Source organism: Lycium ferocissimum, chromosome 12 (assembly GCF_029784015.1).
Source record: "Lycium ferocissimum isolate CSIRO_LF1 chromosome 12, AGI_CSIRO_Lferr_CH_V1, whole genome shotgun sequence".
NCBI classification, from domain to species: domain Eukaryota; kingdom Viridiplantae; phylum Streptophyta; class Magnoliopsida; order Solanales; family Solanaceae; genus Lycium; species Lycium ferocissimum.
This window is the reverse complement of record NC_081353.1, coordinates 25,225,227-25,245,468: the sequence shown is the minus strand read 5'-3', so window position 1 is coordinate 25,245,468 and position 20,242 is coordinate 25,225,227. Positions and strand designations below refer to the sequence as shown.

General features: G+C 33.7%; 2 protein-coding genes across 2 annotated transcripts; both read right to left on the bottom strand.

The window, feature by feature from the left end:
- Window positions 1-321: 321 nt before the first annotated feature.
- Window positions 322-2,699, bottom strand: LOC132040263 (uncharacterized). The gene is made up of 2 exons (XM_059430888.1): window positions 1,026-2,699; window positions 322-678 (listed from the first exon to the last, which is right to left on the bottom strand). Exons 1-2 carry the CDS (start codon window positions 2,110-2,112, stop codon window positions 644-646), a joined length of 1,122 nt encoding a protein of 373 aa, XP_059286871.1. The 5' UTR covers window positions 2,113-2,699; the 3' UTR covers window positions 322-643.
- Window positions 2,700-4,937: 2,238 nt separating this feature from the next.
- LOC132040785 (nucleotide pyrophosphatase/phosphodiesterase-like) lies at window positions 4,938-16,779 on the bottom strand. Its single transcript, XM_059431458.1, has 12 exons — window positions 16,555-16,779; window positions 12,822-12,913; window positions 11,138-11,213; window positions 10,231-10,353; window positions 8,878-8,970; window positions 8,533-8,662; window positions 8,154-8,235; window positions 7,930-8,062; window positions 7,399-7,604; window positions 7,117-7,242; window positions 6,126-6,435; window positions 4,938-5,453 (listed from the first exon to the last, which is right to left on the bottom strand). Exons 1-12 carry the CDS (start codon window positions 16,777-16,779, stop codon window positions 5,148-5,150), a joined length of 1,902 nt encoding a protein of 633 aa, XP_059287441.1. The 3' UTR covers window positions 4,938-5,147.
- Between the last annotated feature and the right edge of the window lie 3,463 nt (window positions 16,780-20,242).

Below are 20,242 nucleotides of genomic sequence, written 5' to 3'. Positions count from 1 at the left end.
GTAGGTTTGTGTGTGATAAGGCCCCCAAAGGTCAAGATGGATAAGTTGGAAAGGCTTGGTAGAATGTATGGTGCTTTCAGAGAAGGGCAATCTCTGCTGCCTAGCCAAGGGACAGACATTGCAATGAAAAGTTTGTTTAGTTGGCAAAATAGATTTGAGTGCTTGGATGGACTTCATTTTGGCAAAGGGCATGTGACCAAGTCTTTGGTGCCAGGTCAGATCTGGACTTAGAGTGATGTTATCAAGATTAGAATCAGAGAGAATATCAGCATGCATAGTTGAACAATTAGAAGCTAAAACTATTTCAGTAGTAGAAGCATGTTCATTGGAAATGTGCTTAGAATTTGAAGTAATGGAAGTACTGGAAACATTACAAGGAATGGAAGCAGTACAAGGGATGGAAACAGGAGAACTAACATAAGAAACTGTGGAACTAGGAACATTACAGGGAACAGAAACAGGAAAACTAACAGGAGAAATTGAAGTACTAGTAACAGTAGGAACTACAGCAGGAGAATTAGAGTCAACACAAATGGAAGATGCATTGTTAACAAGTACAGTAGATTCAGCCGGACAGGAAGTGATGGTTGAGTTGCATGAGGAAGAGTCATTCAGCTGAAGAACATAGAGTCCATTGGAGAGTTTACCAACTTCCAGTGGCCTCTTCAGAGAATGGCCCTGCAAAACACAAAAAGTAGCAGTAATGTAAGCAGAGCAATTGAATTGTAGTAGTAACTTGTGTAATGAAATAAGGTTGTACTGAAAACTAGGCACTAACAGAACATGATGAAGGATCATGTCAGAGTATAAAGGCAAAGAACCTGTACAAGTAACCTTAACGTTGTAACCATTGGGCAAAGAAATAAGGTAAGGAGAAATGAGAGGTTTGACATTAATAAGAAGATTTCTATGAGGTGTCATGTGATTAGTTGCTCCAGAGTCTAAAATCCAGGGGTTATTATACATCTGAGAAAGGTGACAAGCAAAGAAACAACAAATGCTATAAGCAGAAGCAGTGGTCACACCTGCAAAGTTAGCAGAAGCAGATGCACAAAGACCAGTGTCCTGCAGCTTATTTTGATGAAACAGATTGATGATGTGATCATGTTGTTCTTTGCTAAAACCATGGAAGGGATCCTCAGATTTTGTAACAGTGACATGAGAACCGGATGATTCAGCAGGAGAAGAAAAATCTACACCTTGAACACAAGCAGCAGAACCCTTTTTCCCTTTGGTGAATTGAAAATTTGGAGGGTAGCCATGGAGTCTATGGCATTTGTCAATGACATGTCCTGTTCTCTTGCAATACTTGCAGAACAAACTAGATGTATTGTTGGACATGTTGTTGGTAGGGAAATTAGGTCGTTTGGGTTCAAAATTCACCCTTTGAGGATATCTTTGTGCTCCAGCAGAAAAGGATGTAGATTCAGAGGCAAAGGAAGGCAAAGAGGCTTGTAGTTCAGACTGTTGCTCATCATGGATAAGCATGGAATACACACTGTCTAAATCTGGCAGTGGTTTCATCATTAAAATACTTCTCCTAATACCACTATAGGACTCATTAAGACCAGCAAGGAACTGATAAACTCTTTGGTCTCCTTCTAGTTTAACCCATTCTTCCTTACACGCACAAGTACAAGGTGGATAATCAATGGAAATAGTCAATTCATCCCATAACTTTTTGATTCTATTAAAATACGAAGCTATACTAGAAGAACCCTGAGAAATGGAGGAAATATCTTTTCGTATTTGAAAGACCTTAGTTCCACTGGCCTGACCATATCTCTTTTCAATTTCTTTCCAAATATCCCCAGCAGTTTCAGTGTGTATAACAGTTTCTGCAATTTCTTTGTCCAAGCTATTGAGGATCCACGCAATGACCATATCATTGCACATGACCCAATTATCAAAGGTAGGATCAGTTTCAGCTGGTTTAACTATTGTACCATTTATAAATCCTAATTTTCTTTTAGCAGATAGAGAAATTAACATTCCCCTCCTCCAACTACCATAACCAGTGCCGTTGAAAGGCGTGGTGACAAGAGTCATACCTGGGTAGTCGGAGGGATGAAGATACAGGGGATGAGTATTGGTGATTGTAGTTGAAGACATGATGTTAAAGCAGACAAACACTACAAAAAAAAAAAAACTAATTTTCAGAGAAAGAGTGATGTTACCGTCCCTCTTCAAACTCGAAGAAGCAGAGTCTTGCTTATACAAAGAACAAATCTCAAAAAAAAAAAAAAAACTCAAAATTCGCTGCAATCGTGTGAAATCAACAAACCCTAACTTGAACAGATCAACAGAATCTCAGCAAAACTCATCGAAAATGTGTGAAATCAACAAACCCTAACTCGAACAAATCAACAATGTAAACCAAAAAAAAACCCAAATCTCAACAGAATTGAACGAGGTTAACACCGCTCAACTCGAAATGATTTTATCTTTCAGAATCTGTGCTCAAACAACCACAAACCAAACAAAAATCAACGAAATCGATGAAATCCAAGAGGAAAAAATCAACAAAATGAGCTGCGGGTAACACCGCTCGATAGAGAATAGCAAGATCCATCCGGATCTGTGCTCTAATACCATATAAACTTAGAGAAAGTACGAAAGAATCAAAGAAAAAAACTAGAGGCGGAAACCCTAGTTCATATGAATATTCTAGAGAGAGAAAGTATAGAATATGAATGTTTTATTTCAGAGTGTAAAATGGCAAAAGTATCTTCAGTAAAAATACCAAGACTATTTAAAACAACTACACCCACTACTACACCGACTATGTACAATAAAATAAATGGGCCGGGTTACAATGGCCCAATACTCAATTTAAATGAAACAGCCCAAACTAAGGAGGCCCAGTATCATCTATTCTAACACAATCAAGTGTCTAAATAAAACAAACTCTATATATTAGTCAAAGAGTAGGATGAGAAATGGACCTCAATATGGAATTAACTTTGAATCTGCTAGCTTTAAACGAAACAATACCCGATCCGGAGACTGCGAACCAACGAAAAACTCGACCTAGAACCCATGAATAACCAAAACAGCAGTCCATTGCTTGTTTTTTTTTTTTTTTCCGTTTCAGATGTAAAACCCAATGCTTGTTTGTGGTAATTGGATAAGAGTACTGCTGCTCTATGACTTTGTTAAAATCTGACCTTGATAAAATAAGTTCAGCCCTGAACAGTGACAGAAAACCCAATGCTTGTTTTCTCGGGTATGTCTATGTGGGTCTGTTTTGGGACGATGGTGGAGCGGGGTGGTGATGATGATCGGAAATGGGCGGTGGCGTGAAGAAGACGATGATGATTTTGCTTTTCTTTTTTGGGGTCAGGTCCGTCTCCCTCTATTTTGGATGTGCACAGTGATATATATCCTCTTAGAGCCTGTTTGGATGGGCTTAATAAAAGCAGCAAAAAAAAAAAAAATGAGAGAATTTATTTTTCTTAGAGAAAACGAAACAATCCAATTTATAACCCACGGAGATAAGCAGTCCATTGCTTTTTTTAATTTTTTTTTTTTTTAAGATCAAAATATTCAATGTGCCTGCTCTAAAAAATCTGACCTTGATAAAATAAGTTTTGTAAGCCAATCCAAAGACGATGATGATTTTGCTTTTTCTTGATGTGCATGTCAAGAGAGAGAGAATCCAATGCTATATTCTCCAAGTCAATGTGCCCAGGTGTTTTGTGTGACGTGAACAATCCAAATGGAAAAATGAGAATTTGTTATCAAGGAAGACAAATTAGCAGAGTGAGGTGTGATGAATAGATGAGAGAGAATCTTTGCTAGATGGCACTTATTCATTGGATTCTTTTTTCTTTTTCTTTTCCACGGAAGTAAATAAAAATCATGACAAAATATTATTACCAAATGACTAGTTAACTCTAGAATAAAAATCTTAGACAACTAAACCTTAAATCAAAAAATAAAATTTTACCCTTTTTTTTTGTCAATTTTCTCACTCTTTTTTTTTGAAAAAAAATGAAATAAAACTTTTATCCATATGACTCTATTTTTGTGATTTCCAATTTTTCAAACAAGACCTAGAGCCGCTTGGATTGGGCATTAAAAAATTTTTTTTTTTTTTATTTTGTTTAAAATAAGCAAAAAAAAAATTTATTTTTTAACTTAAAATAAGTCGAAAAAAAAAAAAAATTGCAGTTTTCCCCAACTTATTTTTTTTTATAATTTCTTTTTTAATTTCATCCAAACAGGCTCCAACTAAAAAATGGAATAAAAGTCAAAACGATAAAATAAGATGTAGAAAAGTGTTTAAACACTAAGAGGGTGCAAAAATTCTGAGGAGGGTCAAAATTACGTATCTACCCCCCCCCCCCCCCAACCCTCCTCTCCATCTCATTAAAAAGAATGATAAAATTAATGGGAGAACTTCTACCGTAGAAGCAAGTGAAAATTCATAAAGACTTTGATTTTTTTCATTTTCTCTTAATGGTTTGATAATTATACGAGTTATGAGTATGAAGGTGTTTGTAAATGTTCTTTCTGATATTTTTACAGAGTATACAAGTTAAGGTGAACATGAAAAACACGATAAGGGTCATATGCACTTTTGTCCCTATATTGCGTTGGTCTTTAAGTTTTACCCGTCAAGACAAGTAATATTTTTTCGGAACATAAATTTATATTTTTGTATTATAATATCCACAAGTTATGCTTGAGACCCTAAATAACTTCGATTTGAAAGGAAAGATTAAAGACCAGCTCATTTGAAGGACAAAACGTGCAATTTCTTCACTCGATAACGATTGGAAGAAAACATATTCTGCAAGTTTGTCTTATATCCATTTAAAACATGGGCCCATATAAAGTGGCAAGGACAAAAATGATATGGTTGTCATTTTTGGACAAAATAAATCTATTAGATATGCCCCTCTTATTTATTTTGAAATCAAGAACTAGTAGTTTGCATCCACTTAATAGGAGCCAATAAGACAACCAAGGAAACAAAATAAGAGACTTCAGATACTCTTTAGCCCCTTAGGTGGGCTTATCCGGTGGCACGAATCTAGATAAGTCGTGCCAGTAGGCATCAGATACCGGATGATTAAATCTAGAAAGAACAAAAGAACTCAAAAGTACTTTCTTCCTTGCTACAAACACTTAGACACATGCGTTTAACTAGCCAAAGTAGTTGGTTCACAGCCATCATGGACACAAGCTAAGACATCCTTATAGTCTCTTGAGATCGTAAAAGAATCGTACACTTTACCATCTTTGCTCTTCTTGTACTCAAAGAGAAGGGAAGATTGGTTAAATGCCGTAAGTTTGACAAATCCAAAGTCATAATCTTTGAATACACTCCATGTGGTGTTAATGGTAGTGAATTTACTCAAATGACTTCCTCCTCCACCAGCAACAATGTGAATTGTCCCGTTCACTATGCCCGAGTAGTGTGATTTTTCCTTGTTTACACATTGATTCTGTTCATACAACAATTTGATAAACAATAAAATGAATGTTTTTCAAATATTTCAGTGAAATAACACTATCATTTCCTATATCGCTGCAAATTCTGGTTATTTTTCTTTCAAAAGGTTGAAGGTTTGTGCAAGTTTAGTAAAAAAGATATGTAGTTTCAATAAAAATGCCAACAGAAAGTTAACTAGAGGTGGCTATCCAAACTCATTATTCAAAAAATCTTAATGCTAAAACTAGTAATATGAAGAAATGAATAATCCATTGCACACATGAAATACTCAAATCGTGAATACAACTACATGCATTGTAGCATCAACACATTGAAGTTGTACAAATGCCTAGAAATGCTGCGAGGAGAAAAGGAGAATGATGAAATTCTAGTATATCTATTATAGAACAAATGGAGTAGTGTATGTTTATGACAAATTACATTAACAACAAGAAAAATATGTGAGAGAATAAGAGTCGAATTATTAACAAGAAGGAAAATGTGTGAGATCAAGAAGAGTCGAAACTAGTAGATATTGTGAAAAAGGGTGAAAATTAGGCAAATTCTACTACATGTAAAACACAAGTTTACCTAAATCAATCATAGTTCTACCATTTACAAGTTTGCTTAAATTAATCATATAACTATATAATACTTTCATTATGTTTAGATATATAAAGCATACCTGGTAAATTGGGCAAACTCTTTCATAGTTATGGACGTGCCCGAAGAATGCCATATCAACCTTGTACTTTTGCCAGAGCTTTTGCAAGTGCTCCCTTCCCATGGGTTCTTCAAATGATCCTTCCGTTGCATACCAGGCATTAGACGAATAACCAAGGACACGATGCGCAGCAAAAATCAACCAAGGTTGTTTATGTCTATTGGCTGACGCAAAGCATTGCTCAATGAACTTGTATTGTTCAGATCCCTCTCTCCAATCGTGCTCAGTGTCTGCTATACAGAATCGGAACATGCCATAATCTGCTGTATACCTGTCAACAAGATAAACACTTCATGTGAAAATTGGCACGTTCCATTAAATTAAACTGCAGTTCTCACAAGGAAAAATAAAGGAAAGGACTGTGACAGAAACACGTGAACACTATAATATTGGACTGAGATGAGCATAAATGTAATGACATGGACAATGAGGATTTGTAGAGCCGACCATAACTTGCTTGCTTTTGAGGCGTAGAAGTTGTTGCTAGTGTGATAGAAACACCGAAAAGTAACATGACAGACAAGTTCAAATGAAGGCAACATTTTTTGTCAATTGGGTGAAATCATGTCAATGAAGTTCAGAACCATTTTAATTTCTGATCCACATCAAACGATGCAGTTCAAATTTTTAATGTTCAATTCTTTTCTAATGTTCTTATTGTGATGGTGACTGTATTGAAGCATCATTTAAGTAAGGGGAAGTGTTTAGCCTACCATTTACTTAACACCAGGGACTTAAGCGTACCTCAAGAAAATTTAACGATATTGACATCTAGTTATCGTGCATTATGCACCCAAGCAGTTCTCCTAAGAATCCCCTTATACATGTGATAGAAATTTGAATATAAAACTTAAAACTGTATTAGTACCCTCTCGGATGCTGTTATAAACTTTCCACATATTATCATCACTTGCAAGTAAATTTGCTACAATAAAGTACATGAATCACATACCAGAACTTAGCTCTGTTTTCTGCTGGAACATAGTATAATGTTTCGGCTGGGACACCACATTCTCCACCAGAGTCACGGCCATTGTATATTGATCCACTGTTCTCCCAAGTTCTTTCATGATTACCGCTGCAAAAAATTAAAAATAAAATAAAATAGAAGAATAAGACTATGTTTGCCAAGAAAAGAATGAAAACAGAAAACAAGAAATATGTGAAATGCAATATCAAATAATCAAAAGCAGGCTATCCACATTCATAAAGACATTCTTGATGATGAACAGACCTTGCAATCATGAAGGGTACTTTAGATGTTATTGGTTCCACCTGTGCTGTAAATTGGTCCCATTGTGAGATGTAGCCGTTTGCGTAGGGGAGATCTCCAATAAGGAAAACTATGTCAATGTTATCAAGGTCCTCAATAAGAGTGTCAGTTGTCATAAGAGAGCCAGGCTGATAATTAGCATATTCATTTGAACCATCGCGCTCTTGCTGGAAGAACAAGCAGAATTCAAATATCAATTTATTTCTCACAGTAACCAAACTTTTCGAATTTTGGATGGTACATTAATTTTAACGTATGATTTATGCACACGTCTCATCCTCCCATAACAAAAACATGGTATGGCTATATGTCTCTTTTTTTTTTTCTTTTTTTTTTTTTACTTTCCATTACTGGAAACTCATGTTGATGAATTTTTATGCTTCACGTTTGCTGTTTATATATGGGAAAACCGCAATGTTCAAGATTTAGACATTAAAGCAGGAGAAAATTATTTGTATTGTGGTAGAAGAACAGATAACATGAGTTGATTACCTTCCCCATGTCTCCAAATATCACAACGCGTTGCAGTGACTCTTGTCCTGGAAATGGAGGAGATTTAAATGAATATTGCTTGCTCCAAACAATTGAACCATTTCTTAATAAATGCCCCAACTTGTATGTGTGCCTGTAATTTCACAAACAAAAGTTCAAGAAGGGGTGGTGTACATGTCAATGATGAACTTGCTGCAAGAAAATGGACTACAAGAAAAACTTACACGACATTTGGCCACAGATCTTTCAAGAAACTTGTATGTATGAATCCAGGGTCACGCCAGCCCACAGTTCTAGCAGGCGGTCCTACAAACGCGTTCATAACATTATTCAGTATATAAATGAAAAATTGAATCCATAATTCTTTATATAAAACTGTTGGGTTTTCTCCTCTTGTGGAATCTTTTGTTGTTTCTATTGAATCCCGGGAGATACGACTACACCGGCAAAATATCCTTAAGGACAGTGTCCTCGACGCTTCAAGCTTTAATAATATCCCTAGTTGTGGCCCCCACCAGAAAAGAGCATTGCATGCATGGACGTGACAGTGGCATGAAATTGTTATCACAGATCAACATAGTTATTGAATAGAAGTCTGCATACCACACATGCTGTTCCGGTGAAATGTCAGTGTCCCTGCTGGGGAGCGTTGTTGAGCATGGCCCTTCCAACCCCATTCGACGAATGGAACAGCCTCATCGATATTGTAGCCACTTGTCCAAGTAACAGTCATCTAGGAGGAAGCTATAAGTTAATCGCATGATTTGATGCAACCACTAGATAGGATTCTTAACAATTTAACATGTTCCCCAATTTAAGGAATTCATGGATCAATATTGATACCGAATCCCATGTAACATAGGTGAATAAAGTACAAAAAGAAAGTATCTTAAGGAAATTAGGATATGCTGAAAAAGATCATAGATGCAAAACAAGAGAAAAACTTACAATATCCCATGACTTCCCAAGAGCAAGACGCGGATAAAGAGGGGCTTTCGGATTGGAAAATGCGACGTATTTTGAGACGGCTATCAACTTAGGCTGTAGCATGCATGAATCTATTAGTCCATATCCAAGTCTCTTCAAAGTTCATTTTAAAGCATAAGCAAAACAGAAACCATAATGAATATTGGTATGAAGTAAAATATCCTACAATGCTCAAAGTACTTGCACCAACTTGGAGAAGCTGAAGTAATTTATTTAGACAATTACAGTTTAAATCATTGCAATGTATAATTTTTATAGCCCGATTCTTGGAAGCCTAAAGTGTTTATTCTTTTTAGAAAAAATGCTTATTTTAGAGAGTTGAAGTGTTTGACCAAGCTTTATGAAGAAAAAAAAGAAGCTTTTGAGTAGCAAAAACTATTTTCCAAAACCGGAAAAAAGTAGCTTTCCCAGAACCACTTTTGGAACCTTGGACCAACACAAATGGTTGCTCTAATATTGGCAAAAGTATTTTTCAAATTGACTAGCTACCCAAACACAAATTGCTACACTCGAAAAGTACTATTTCGAAAATCACTTATGACTAAAAAATCTTTCCAAAATAAATAGATTATGGAAGCTTGGCGAAAAAGACTATTAGTCATTCTCTAGATCAAGTTACTTCTCAACTAACAGACCTGGTTTTTAAAAGTTAATACACAAAAGCTTCAAGTAAAATCAATCTAATTTCCAACACATTAACACCACTTGATTCCAAGAAGGGCAGAGTATAGTGAAGAAAGAGACTCTATTACAAATATTTGGGATTTTCTCTAGCATTTGGGATTTTCAAAAAAAAAAATCAGAAATGAGAGTACATAATTATTGTTTTTTATAACCATAGTGTCCGGGCCAGCTTACGGGAACCTCGATTAATTCCACGGGATAACCTATTACCTCCCACAAGCACAGGCACCGCCTAGTGTTTTTTGTCTAGGTCGGGAATTGAACCCGAGAACTGATGGTTGTCAATCCACTTTATTGACGACTAGGCCACACTCTTGGTAGCATTAACGCGTAATGGGAAACTAACATAAAAATACCCTTCTCCCAACTAGTTTACTGCCGAAGTATACACTACCTACACACTTTGGTTGTATATGTTGTGTATAGGTATGTATATCATATGTATATTTAGTATAAACTATACACTAAACTAGACGATCGAATGATATTTGGCTGTAATTTTCCCATGCATAATTCATAATTCAAATGCCAACACACGCAATAACAGAATCAATTTCAGTGAAAAAAAAGTATATACGAGAAATACTCTTGGGAAGCATCATAATTTGCAGAATATGGAAATATACTTACAGTAACCAAACCACCAGAGAACAAGGCAAATGAGAAATCACCACGCTGGTTAATTAGCCTGAATTTTAGTGATGTTTTCCCAGTCACTGTGTACTTGTCATTACTGTAATTTGCAAATTTGAACTGTAAAAAGAACAAAAAGAGAATGAAATATAATAGACATGCATACAGATAAATACCTTTTTTCTTTTCTTTTCTTTTGTTTTTCTTTTTTAGGCTAAAACAGATTATAGTTAATATTAAAAAACACACCTAAACAGTTTCATACCTCAACTATCCATTATTCCATTTACCTACCTAATTATCACTCAATTTGTATTAAAACACACCTCGATGCTAAGTTGACCAAATATTTAAAATCAATCAACAACAGCCGCATGAAGGCAACTCAACATCGAGGTGTGTTTTAATAACAAGGGGTGATAATTTAGGTAGGTAAATGAAACAATTTGTTAAGGTATGAAACTCGAGAAAAAAGTGACAATTTACGTGTGTTTTTGACCATTAACTCAAAACGAATGCCAAAAAAAAGTGTTATACAAATTGGAAGAGATAAGTATATACTCCCTTCGTCCCAAAAAGATTGTCTTAGTTTGACTTGGCAAGGAGTTTAAAAAATAAAGGAAGACTTTTGAGATGTGTGGTCCAAAACAAGTCTTATATAATTGTGTGTCTATGAACAATCTCAATTGTTTCTAAATATAGAAATGTGCCAATCTTTTTAGACGAACTAATAAGAAAAGTAAGACAATTTTTTTGGGACGGAGGGAGTACATAGAGTATACAATTTCAACATGTCTATTTTATTTACTCCAAGATAAGTTTTTGGCAAACAAAAAGAATTTACATTAATTTAAGACACTTGAAAGTCCATCACTATATGGAATTTTAAAGTTGTTAGATATACCTTTAAGGGGGCTGTACAGATAAATGGAGCTCCATCTTTTCGTTCTTTAATTGTTTCTGGAGGACAAATAGATTTGCTGCAATTGAACCATTAGCTTTTATTTAGATTAACCACAAAAGAACAAAAAAAAAATGTGGATAACAGAAAATTGATGGCTAATTTAAGCTCTCACTGTGTTGTTGTTGGGATTGTGACAGAATTCTTTCAAGTTTTTACAAATTCAAACGAAATTCAAGTTCAATAAGTTTAATTTTCCTCAAGGAACACAGTATGGAAAAGAAGAAAAGTAAATTATTAGGTACAATCTGATTAGATGTGTTAAAAAAAATACTGTATATAATACCGTAGGTGTCTGTTATACCACAAATGTTCAAACGGAGAGAATTTCCTTAATAGACACTTCCAACCGTGATCTTCTAATTTAAAATTTGAAATTTGCTTCCTCTTTTATTTTCAATTGAGATAATGGTCAAATTAAAACACATCTCCCTTATCACTTTTTCGCGAATTTCACACCGAACTATTAGCCTTTTTTTTTCTATTTGAACTATCACCATGTATGTATTAAAACACAGCTCGAGTTCAGGTAGGTGTGTTTTAATGCATACCTAAACTCGAGATGTGTTTTAATACATAAATGGTGATAGTTTATATAAAAAAAAAAAGAACAACTAATAATTGAGATGTGAAACTAGCAAAAAATTGATCCTAACCATACTTTTTCTTACAATTGAGAAATCCTCAAAGTTCAATGGTCACAGTTCGAAACTTGATAGATGATGTGCCCCCTCTACGCTTCTTCACGTACACACCAAGTTTTTGTCTGACGCATGAATTTTAAAAGGATAAACGAATAACTAATCATATTAATGGTAAATATTTATCCGCATTCGGTGTTTGCACCAACCATATTAACCAATGTTAAATGATTAAATAAAGTAAGAATGTGTAATAACTAATCATAATTAACTAATATGAATTCAAATGCAGTTAGATGACATGTATCGACTCATTTGGTATAAATACTTGGTGCACTTCAATGTTTGTTTGTTTTTTTTTTTTTTTTTTTTTGTAAGTTACTGGGGATGCAAGTAAACTAGATGTGGGAGGATAGAGTATAACAAAAGAGGACCTTTGATAGAATTAAAAATCTATACCTAATTGTAAAGTTAAAATTACAAGCATTAAACTGTAACTATAATTTAGTTTTTGGGCTAACCAATTTATATTTGAATATATAAAACAGGACCAAGAACACAAATAAATCAACCATGAAAAGTTTTAAGGAGCACGAGTAGAAGATGACTATTGCACGTGTAATGAAACAGGTGGGATTATATTTTAGAAATATGTGGGTTTAATTTATTAGGGGCGGGATTGGATTTAAGAAATATGCGAGTTTAATTTTTTAATTAAATAATATATGCTGCGAATCATAGTATGTCACGTGAGTATTTCATTGCAAAAGTCATTAAACCATCAATTTGAGGGGTATTCTTAAGCTTAAAAAAAACTAAGTTGAAAGCATTTTTTGACCAAAAGATAGAGGGAAACAGTAAATATGATGTAGTTAAATTGGCGATCGGAAGCAAAAGTGCATATAGGTAGCTTTTAAATCAGAATTTCCAGAATATTACGAATTATCATCAAATATTTCTTTTATCCAAAGGGGTTAGAGATTTACTTGAACTCTGCAGGAGAAAATACTCCAACCCAATCATCGTTTGAGGGCTGTGCATTCTCAAGGTTTACTGTAACCCATTCAACATCTTCACCCTGCATATCATCATTATAAGTTTACATAAAATATTATTCTGATGAGAAAGAAAAGAAGGAAGAAAGATGGTAACGAAAACTACGAATATATTTGGTGACTTGGATCAGTGGCGGATCCAGGATTTTCACTCAGGGTGTTCGGAAAAATAACTGAACCACTTAAGCTAGTCTTTTGCATTTGTTCAGAATGTTCAAAAGTTAATATATGTACATGAACACAAAAAAATTAGCCTAAATATTTATTGTAATTTTTGCCCAGGGTGTTCGGGTGAATACCCTGGGCAATGACTAAATCCGCCCCTAATAACCATAAACCATCTCATACTCGGAACTCATGACCCGACTAATGTAGATTCACATGCATATGGGTCAGCCTCATCCATATTAGCGGGGATATTTTGGTCGAACTAATTCCAATTCATGTTCATCTGACCCACTTAAGGGGAAACACTCCTTATTGAGGGTTTACCCATTTTTACGGCTGAATTTGAGATTTCTAATTAGGGACTAACCCTCTATGACTATTTAGAAAAAATAATTACATGAAATAGTCCATGTTTGTAAAATTACTGGCTCAATTTATAATTACAATTGAAAAAATGTTGTATATTGTTGTATACAATAGAATTTTCTTGTATATAAACACCTCTTATATACTATTATACACTTATACAAGATTGATACATTGTCTACTCCATATGTATAAAGTTGTATATTGATATCACAGGTAATGTGGGACCAAGGGGTCGTGTGTAGTAATTTGGGAGCCTAAAATGGCTCAAACTAGATGTGATCTAGGAGATTTAAGAATGCTGGGTTGGTATATGGACCTCGCGAGTCCCCCATGGGTCACGATTCATTAATTTTCGAACGTGTGTGTACTGGGAGATGGATAAAGGCCTTGCATTGCATTTCATATCACATCATTCCATATTATCTCTTGATTGTTATTGTGACTTGTTTGAGTTATTTGCCTGACTTGCCTTGATTTCTTACTAAGAATCCGGTTGGACTGGTGGTTTAAGTGCTTTACTTAGGCTTATAACCTATGTTTAAGTGGATTATTGAGATTATTATTATTGTGAACTAATAGCGGTTAAGTGCAGAGTAGTAATTGTAGGCCAACTGTAACACCCCGTAAACTTTAACTAGGTGTGAATGTGTAAAAAAATCTAGTGTTAAGATGATATTATATTTATATGAATCCATTCTTGATGAATTCAGGTGGAAGATGGTCGTTTTGAAGTCAAACCGACAATTGAAGTTCTTAAAGGCTCTTAAATTCTCCTAAGTTTTGTTAAAGTTTTCCGGGTAATTTTCATGAAAATGTGTTGCGAATTTGGAAAAACTTTCTTTGATGAAAGTTGTAGATAATTGAAATATCTCTCCAATGGTAAGTCGCGCAGCTCAAGTAAAGTTATGTACAAAAAGTTATGTCCGTTTTACTATTAAAAGTTTTCACAATAATTTAAAAATATGGCTATGCAAATGTAATTGTATGCCAAATTGTACATTATTGAAATTTCCCCCTAATTAAGGAGTGGCCGAGTCAAAAAATTTACTAGCGGTGTCAAAATATATACGTATAAAAAATAGACTGTAAAAAATTAAGGGGAGTTAACAGATACATATTTCTACATAAACTAAAGTTTGGGTCAGATGAACATGAATTGGAATTTAGTTGGCTCCGCCACGAATTACCAAAATATCTCATCCGCTAATATCTAGTCATTGCCTGCAGGCTGACCCACCCCGGGCAAAAATATGCTAAATTTTTTGTGTACAATCTTTTGAACATCCCGAACAAATAAAAGACTAGCTTAAGTGGTCATGATTTTTCCGAACACGAGTAAAATCCGGATCACTGATGGTTATACCCACAAAAGTTTGTATTTCTTTCCCTTTTTTTCATTTTTCACCTTTTATTTTTCCCTTCCTTTTCTTTTGTTTCTTGTATAAAAAAGAGTTAAATGATCAAAAACACACCTTAGCTATCACTTTTTCGCGAGTTTTGTTATCTCAACTATCCATTGTTGCTTTTACCTACCTAAATATCACTCCTTTCAAATTAAAACTAAACTAGTTTTGCATGGCCTTTTTTTTTTCATGGCCTTTTTTTTTATTTTTTTTTTATATACTATTATTAGTACTACTAATATTTTTCTATAGTTGAGAACATTACATATCTTTTTTTTATTTTTTTTATTAAGAACATTATATATATCAAGAGTCAAATACAGATAACATATATATTATATAAGAGAATTTTTATCTTATAAGGTCATCCCAAATATTGATATTTACTCCTAATTCTCCTTATTAAAAGGTGAGATTAATTTGTAATGAAAATAACACATGTTACCTACTATAATATGTAAAGGTGACCTAATAAGATAAAAATTCTTCATACCAAAACGATATATATATATATATATATATATATATATATATATATATATAACTGCTAATGATATAAGTAATGATAATTAATTACGGTTTTATAGGTCTCAAAGCAGGGCGGACCCATATATATATATATATAACTGCTAATGATATAAGTAATGATAATTAATTACGGTTTTATAGGTCTCAAAGCAGGGGCGCCCACCTGACCGAGTGCTCGAGCACCCATTAAACCCGACGTAAAACATGTATATTTATGGCTAAAAACTTCTAAAAAGTAGCTTATATTAAACCAGCAGCACCCCGTGACCAAAAAGCGAGATGGGTGCTTTGGTTGGTCCTGGCTTAAAGGGGTCTACTTTGGGGTGAAGGGTGAGGGTTCCACTCTGAACTGCTGCAAATGTTTTATTTACTCTTAGTCAATCTTTTTCTGCTTTGAAGTGAAATGTTTCCTTCTTTTTCTCCAGTAAAGATTCTTCATTAATTTTCTTATACTTCATTTATGGCTTCTCCTTTTAACTTGATTTCTTTATTTACTATACGTTTAGTTTTTAATTTTCTTTTACATTTATGTAAGTTCGAGTGGGGAAAAAACACTAGTAAGCTTAAAAAAAAAAAAAAAAGCAGCACCCAATCACTTCATTTACTTTTTCTTGAGAAATTTTGGTTGGCTAAGAAATCTTTCAAGCTAATTAATTTTGCCCAAAGAAGTGGCAAGTTCTTTTTTTTTAATGACAATATTAATCGTGTTTTCCCCTTAACCTTTTAACCTACCATGCTTAAATAGTTGTGCACTTATACTATGTGATTTATAGTAACTTTACATTAAAAGAAGTGAGCACCCATGAGCTTAAAATCCTGGATCCGCCACTGTCTCAAAGTCAAGAGAGCTATGCAAGAAATCCCCTATCAATGTTCTTTTCTTAAGAATACTCGTTGAATAGAGTAAATAAATTCAGAATGAGTGTGATCTTATCTATTATCCATGCATTTTAAATTCTTTAGACATATATATAACGTGTTCAATTGCACTTGAAGAACCCGTCTAACCAACAACAACAACATACTTTATAACCTCAAAAGTGGAGTCTAGGAGGGCGGATAGAGTGTACGGTTGTTCCCGATAACCCTTCGGTTCAAGTAAAGCATAAACACAACATTTATGAAAACATACGACAGCAAAATAGAGATGCAGGCAGTAAAGAAGAAAACAAGATAATGTATATATGAATAATTACCTCAGAGCCAAGAATCATAGGTCCTTCAACTTCAATGGAGGCAGATTTACTAAGAGCTAGAACGGTATTGTGGATTTGAATTCCTGACAATGGCTGTTCCATTTGGCCTATGTGATCATGTTCATCATGTTTTCCTAAACGAAGATATTCTGGATTTGAAACAACACTATTGATTAAAGCCAACAAAACACCTAAAACCCAAAGTAACAAGTATTGGTTCCTCATTTTTCTCCCTTATTTCCCCCTTCTTTTTTTTGTTGTGGAATATAATCCTCTTTCTTTGGCTTTTATAGACATACAAGAAAGAGAGGGAGCGTTGGATTTAACTATAAGATCAAGGTAAAATTTTCCCGCATGGAATATTTACACCTAATTATATTAATTTATCATGCTTATTATATAATTAAATGATTTTATTAAATAAGAATGTATATTAATTAATCATGGTTAAGTAAGACATCTCGATGTACAAACACATGTCATGCACGTTACGGAGGTGGATAGAGGATTTGAAATTTATGAGTTCTGATAACGGCCTCAAATTAGTCTATAATAACAACTGGGTTCACAATAATATATTTATACAATCTGTATTTTATGAAATTCAAGGTTTATGCAAAAGCTACTGGATTCCTGTAAACCCATAAACTATGATTACATCCACGATCCGCCCCAGTGCACGTATTGGTTTGTTGTTAACACTTTGTGCGAATAAATTTTTATCATCAAATCTATACTCGCTAAAAATATGATATTATAATTTTCCAAGTGACTCACTACTCAAATAAGTATGACTTAATAATATAAAAATTCTTTATGTGTAGGTGTAGGGAGAATTGAACTTTGGTACTTTACAAACTTTATTTAGTTGTATGATCTTTTTATAAGAGATTTTCATTTTTTATACATAAGAGATCTGAAAAAAACACATAAAAGATTTTAAAAAGTCATTTTCTTCTATTCAAATTATAAAAGGACAAGAGATCATATTTTCAAGTTGGTGTATGTGAATCACATGATCACATCCGTATATTAACACCTAATCAGCACGAGGTACACATGCTAAGCTGTACGTGGAAGACCCAAATTTATTGGAGTCCGCAAAATTTTGGTAACTACAAATGGGGTTGATATTTTATTCACAGAATGATTATGGGAGGGAATATAATATAAAGTAAAGTATGAAAGGGAAAAAGAGAAGAAGAAAATAAATGGACAGTTTCAATAATATAATTCAGCATAAAATATTATATTTATGTAGTCATATTTTTAATTCACATCCGCATAGCCAACTTTTTTTTTTGCAACAGTGTTTAGACACACGATATATCACATTATGCACTTACTGTAGACAATGCATAAACCTTGTATAATAATGTATAAAAGGGTCATTCGGGTAATATTAGAAATATGGTCATTTCCGGTAAATAATTTCTCCAAATAGACATAGAGTGTTACTGAGGCATAAAAAATTAAGGCATTTAATTTTTGGGGTGTTTTCATCCGAACCCCCTTCGGTGGAAAAAAATACTGTTTATACATGATTAAAATTATTTTTAATGTATATATAGTAGATATTGAACCTCTTTAGCTTCTTCATAAGTTTATTTTTTTTATATTTTGAACCCCTTAGTGAAAATTCTGGGTTCGCCACTATTTATATTCATATATTACAGAGTAATAAAATACATGTATTAATTTACGGAAAAATATATATTTCACATTTTATTCCATGTAAAATAACACTTCATTCCCACACTACCAGTAACGTGAGTATTATTTTACGCGAAACAATGAAAATCGTAACCTAATGTTGTGTCGGTAATGTAGAATTTGATGATAGGAACCACACATTTTGTTAACAACATATAATTAATTTGATTTCATGACTAGTTCTTGACTGTTCTCTTTTTTGAAGGGGACAAAGCTAGTAATTCAACTCTCCCGAGTATTTGGGGTGGGCATGATATGGGAGAGACCGATTATCATACCGAAACCGAACTTTTTTATATCGCGGTTTCGGTATTATGATATTTGTATCATTTTAAAAAGTTTGGTGTTGCATGGTGATACAATTCATACATAAAAATCGAATACCGAATCCCATACCGAAGTATATAATTACATATATAATTCATATATCTTAGTATTATAATACTAACAAATATATAAACTAGTATTATTAGAAAACTAATTGTTTAAACTTTGGAACTTTGACTATCTATCTTGATTTAAATGTCTTTTTTGTGTAATTGATTTACGAAGGGCATTGCTTTTCCATGTGTAAGGTGTTTAGTACATAATAATTGAGACGTTTCTTAAGTAGCGGAAGTCATAATTCTCCATTATATGAATATATGTAAATCAAAGTCGGACAAGGCCATGATACAGAAGTTCTTCAAATGTAAAATACGAAATAGGACTTCAAAATACCGAACCATACCGAATTAGTTTGGTATGGTAATGGTATAGTATTTTTAGAAACCGAATACCAAAATTAATGTATCGAAATTTCAAATACCATACCATACCATACCGTACCATGCCCACCCCTACCGAGTATGCCTCTTTTTATGTGAAACAATGAATAGATATGCACATGGGCTGAGCTAGATTATTATCTGCTGGTTCGGATGAATTCAGTAACTTTTGTTACGATTTTGTATTTTTATTGAGAAATTTATTAAATATGTATAATATTTAATTGTGAACCCAGTAATTGAGATCGACAGTAAATTCAGAATACATAAACTTCAAGTGCTGACTCCGGCTCTGAATATGCAAGGATTCAGAGATTACAATAATATGGGATGCTGAACTCTTGTAATTGATCCCGTTGGTCTTTTAGAGGATTATGTTTGTTTTGGTCAGATGATTTTCCGATACATCAGTACTATTCTTCTAATTCTTTTATTGAAGTTTAGTAGTACATGATAAGCATGGTGATTGTGATACCCTATCGAAAAAACATCGGATTTTAAAATCGGTCAGAAATCCATCGAGAACATTACTAGCGAGCTAAATTCTGAATTTTTTTTTTTTATCGGATGTCCGTAACAATTACTACTTAGTACTCTGTTGAGGCTTAGCCTAGTGAGTGTTTAAACATATCATGTGAGATACTAACATTAAAGAGTTGTTAAATTAGAAAATTATTATTCTTTTTAGACAGACTAATGAAACAGATAGAGTACTTAAATTTTCTTAATTTTTTTTTTTTTTTGGGTAACCAAAGACGCCCTATATCTTATGAAAAATTTTACGGTGGTAGAGGCTCAACCAACAATAGTTGTATGAGGCCACCCTCTTATTTTGACAAATGTCTTTGTGGGTCCCTTTCCTTGTTTAGCACCCTATGTTCTTTTTTCCCTTCTCTCCAGCACCTATCTCCTCTTCTCTATTTCATCTTCCTTCCTCTTTTCAAAGTCTAGTTTTTCATTTGCTAAAAATCAAATGCAATAAATTGATCAATACTAACCCAAGTTTGATCAATCATTTTCTTTTCAGCGTTTGCTGATATGCCTAAACGACTGAACTTCATAAAGACTCTAATTCTTCGTTTCTTTGTAACTTAAGAATTTTAACAAGTATGACATCACTACAAAATTATCAAACCAATTTTATTTGTTTGTTTTGAAGTTTGACAGCAACAAGTGAGATTCTACAATACCTATGGTGTGCTTTCACT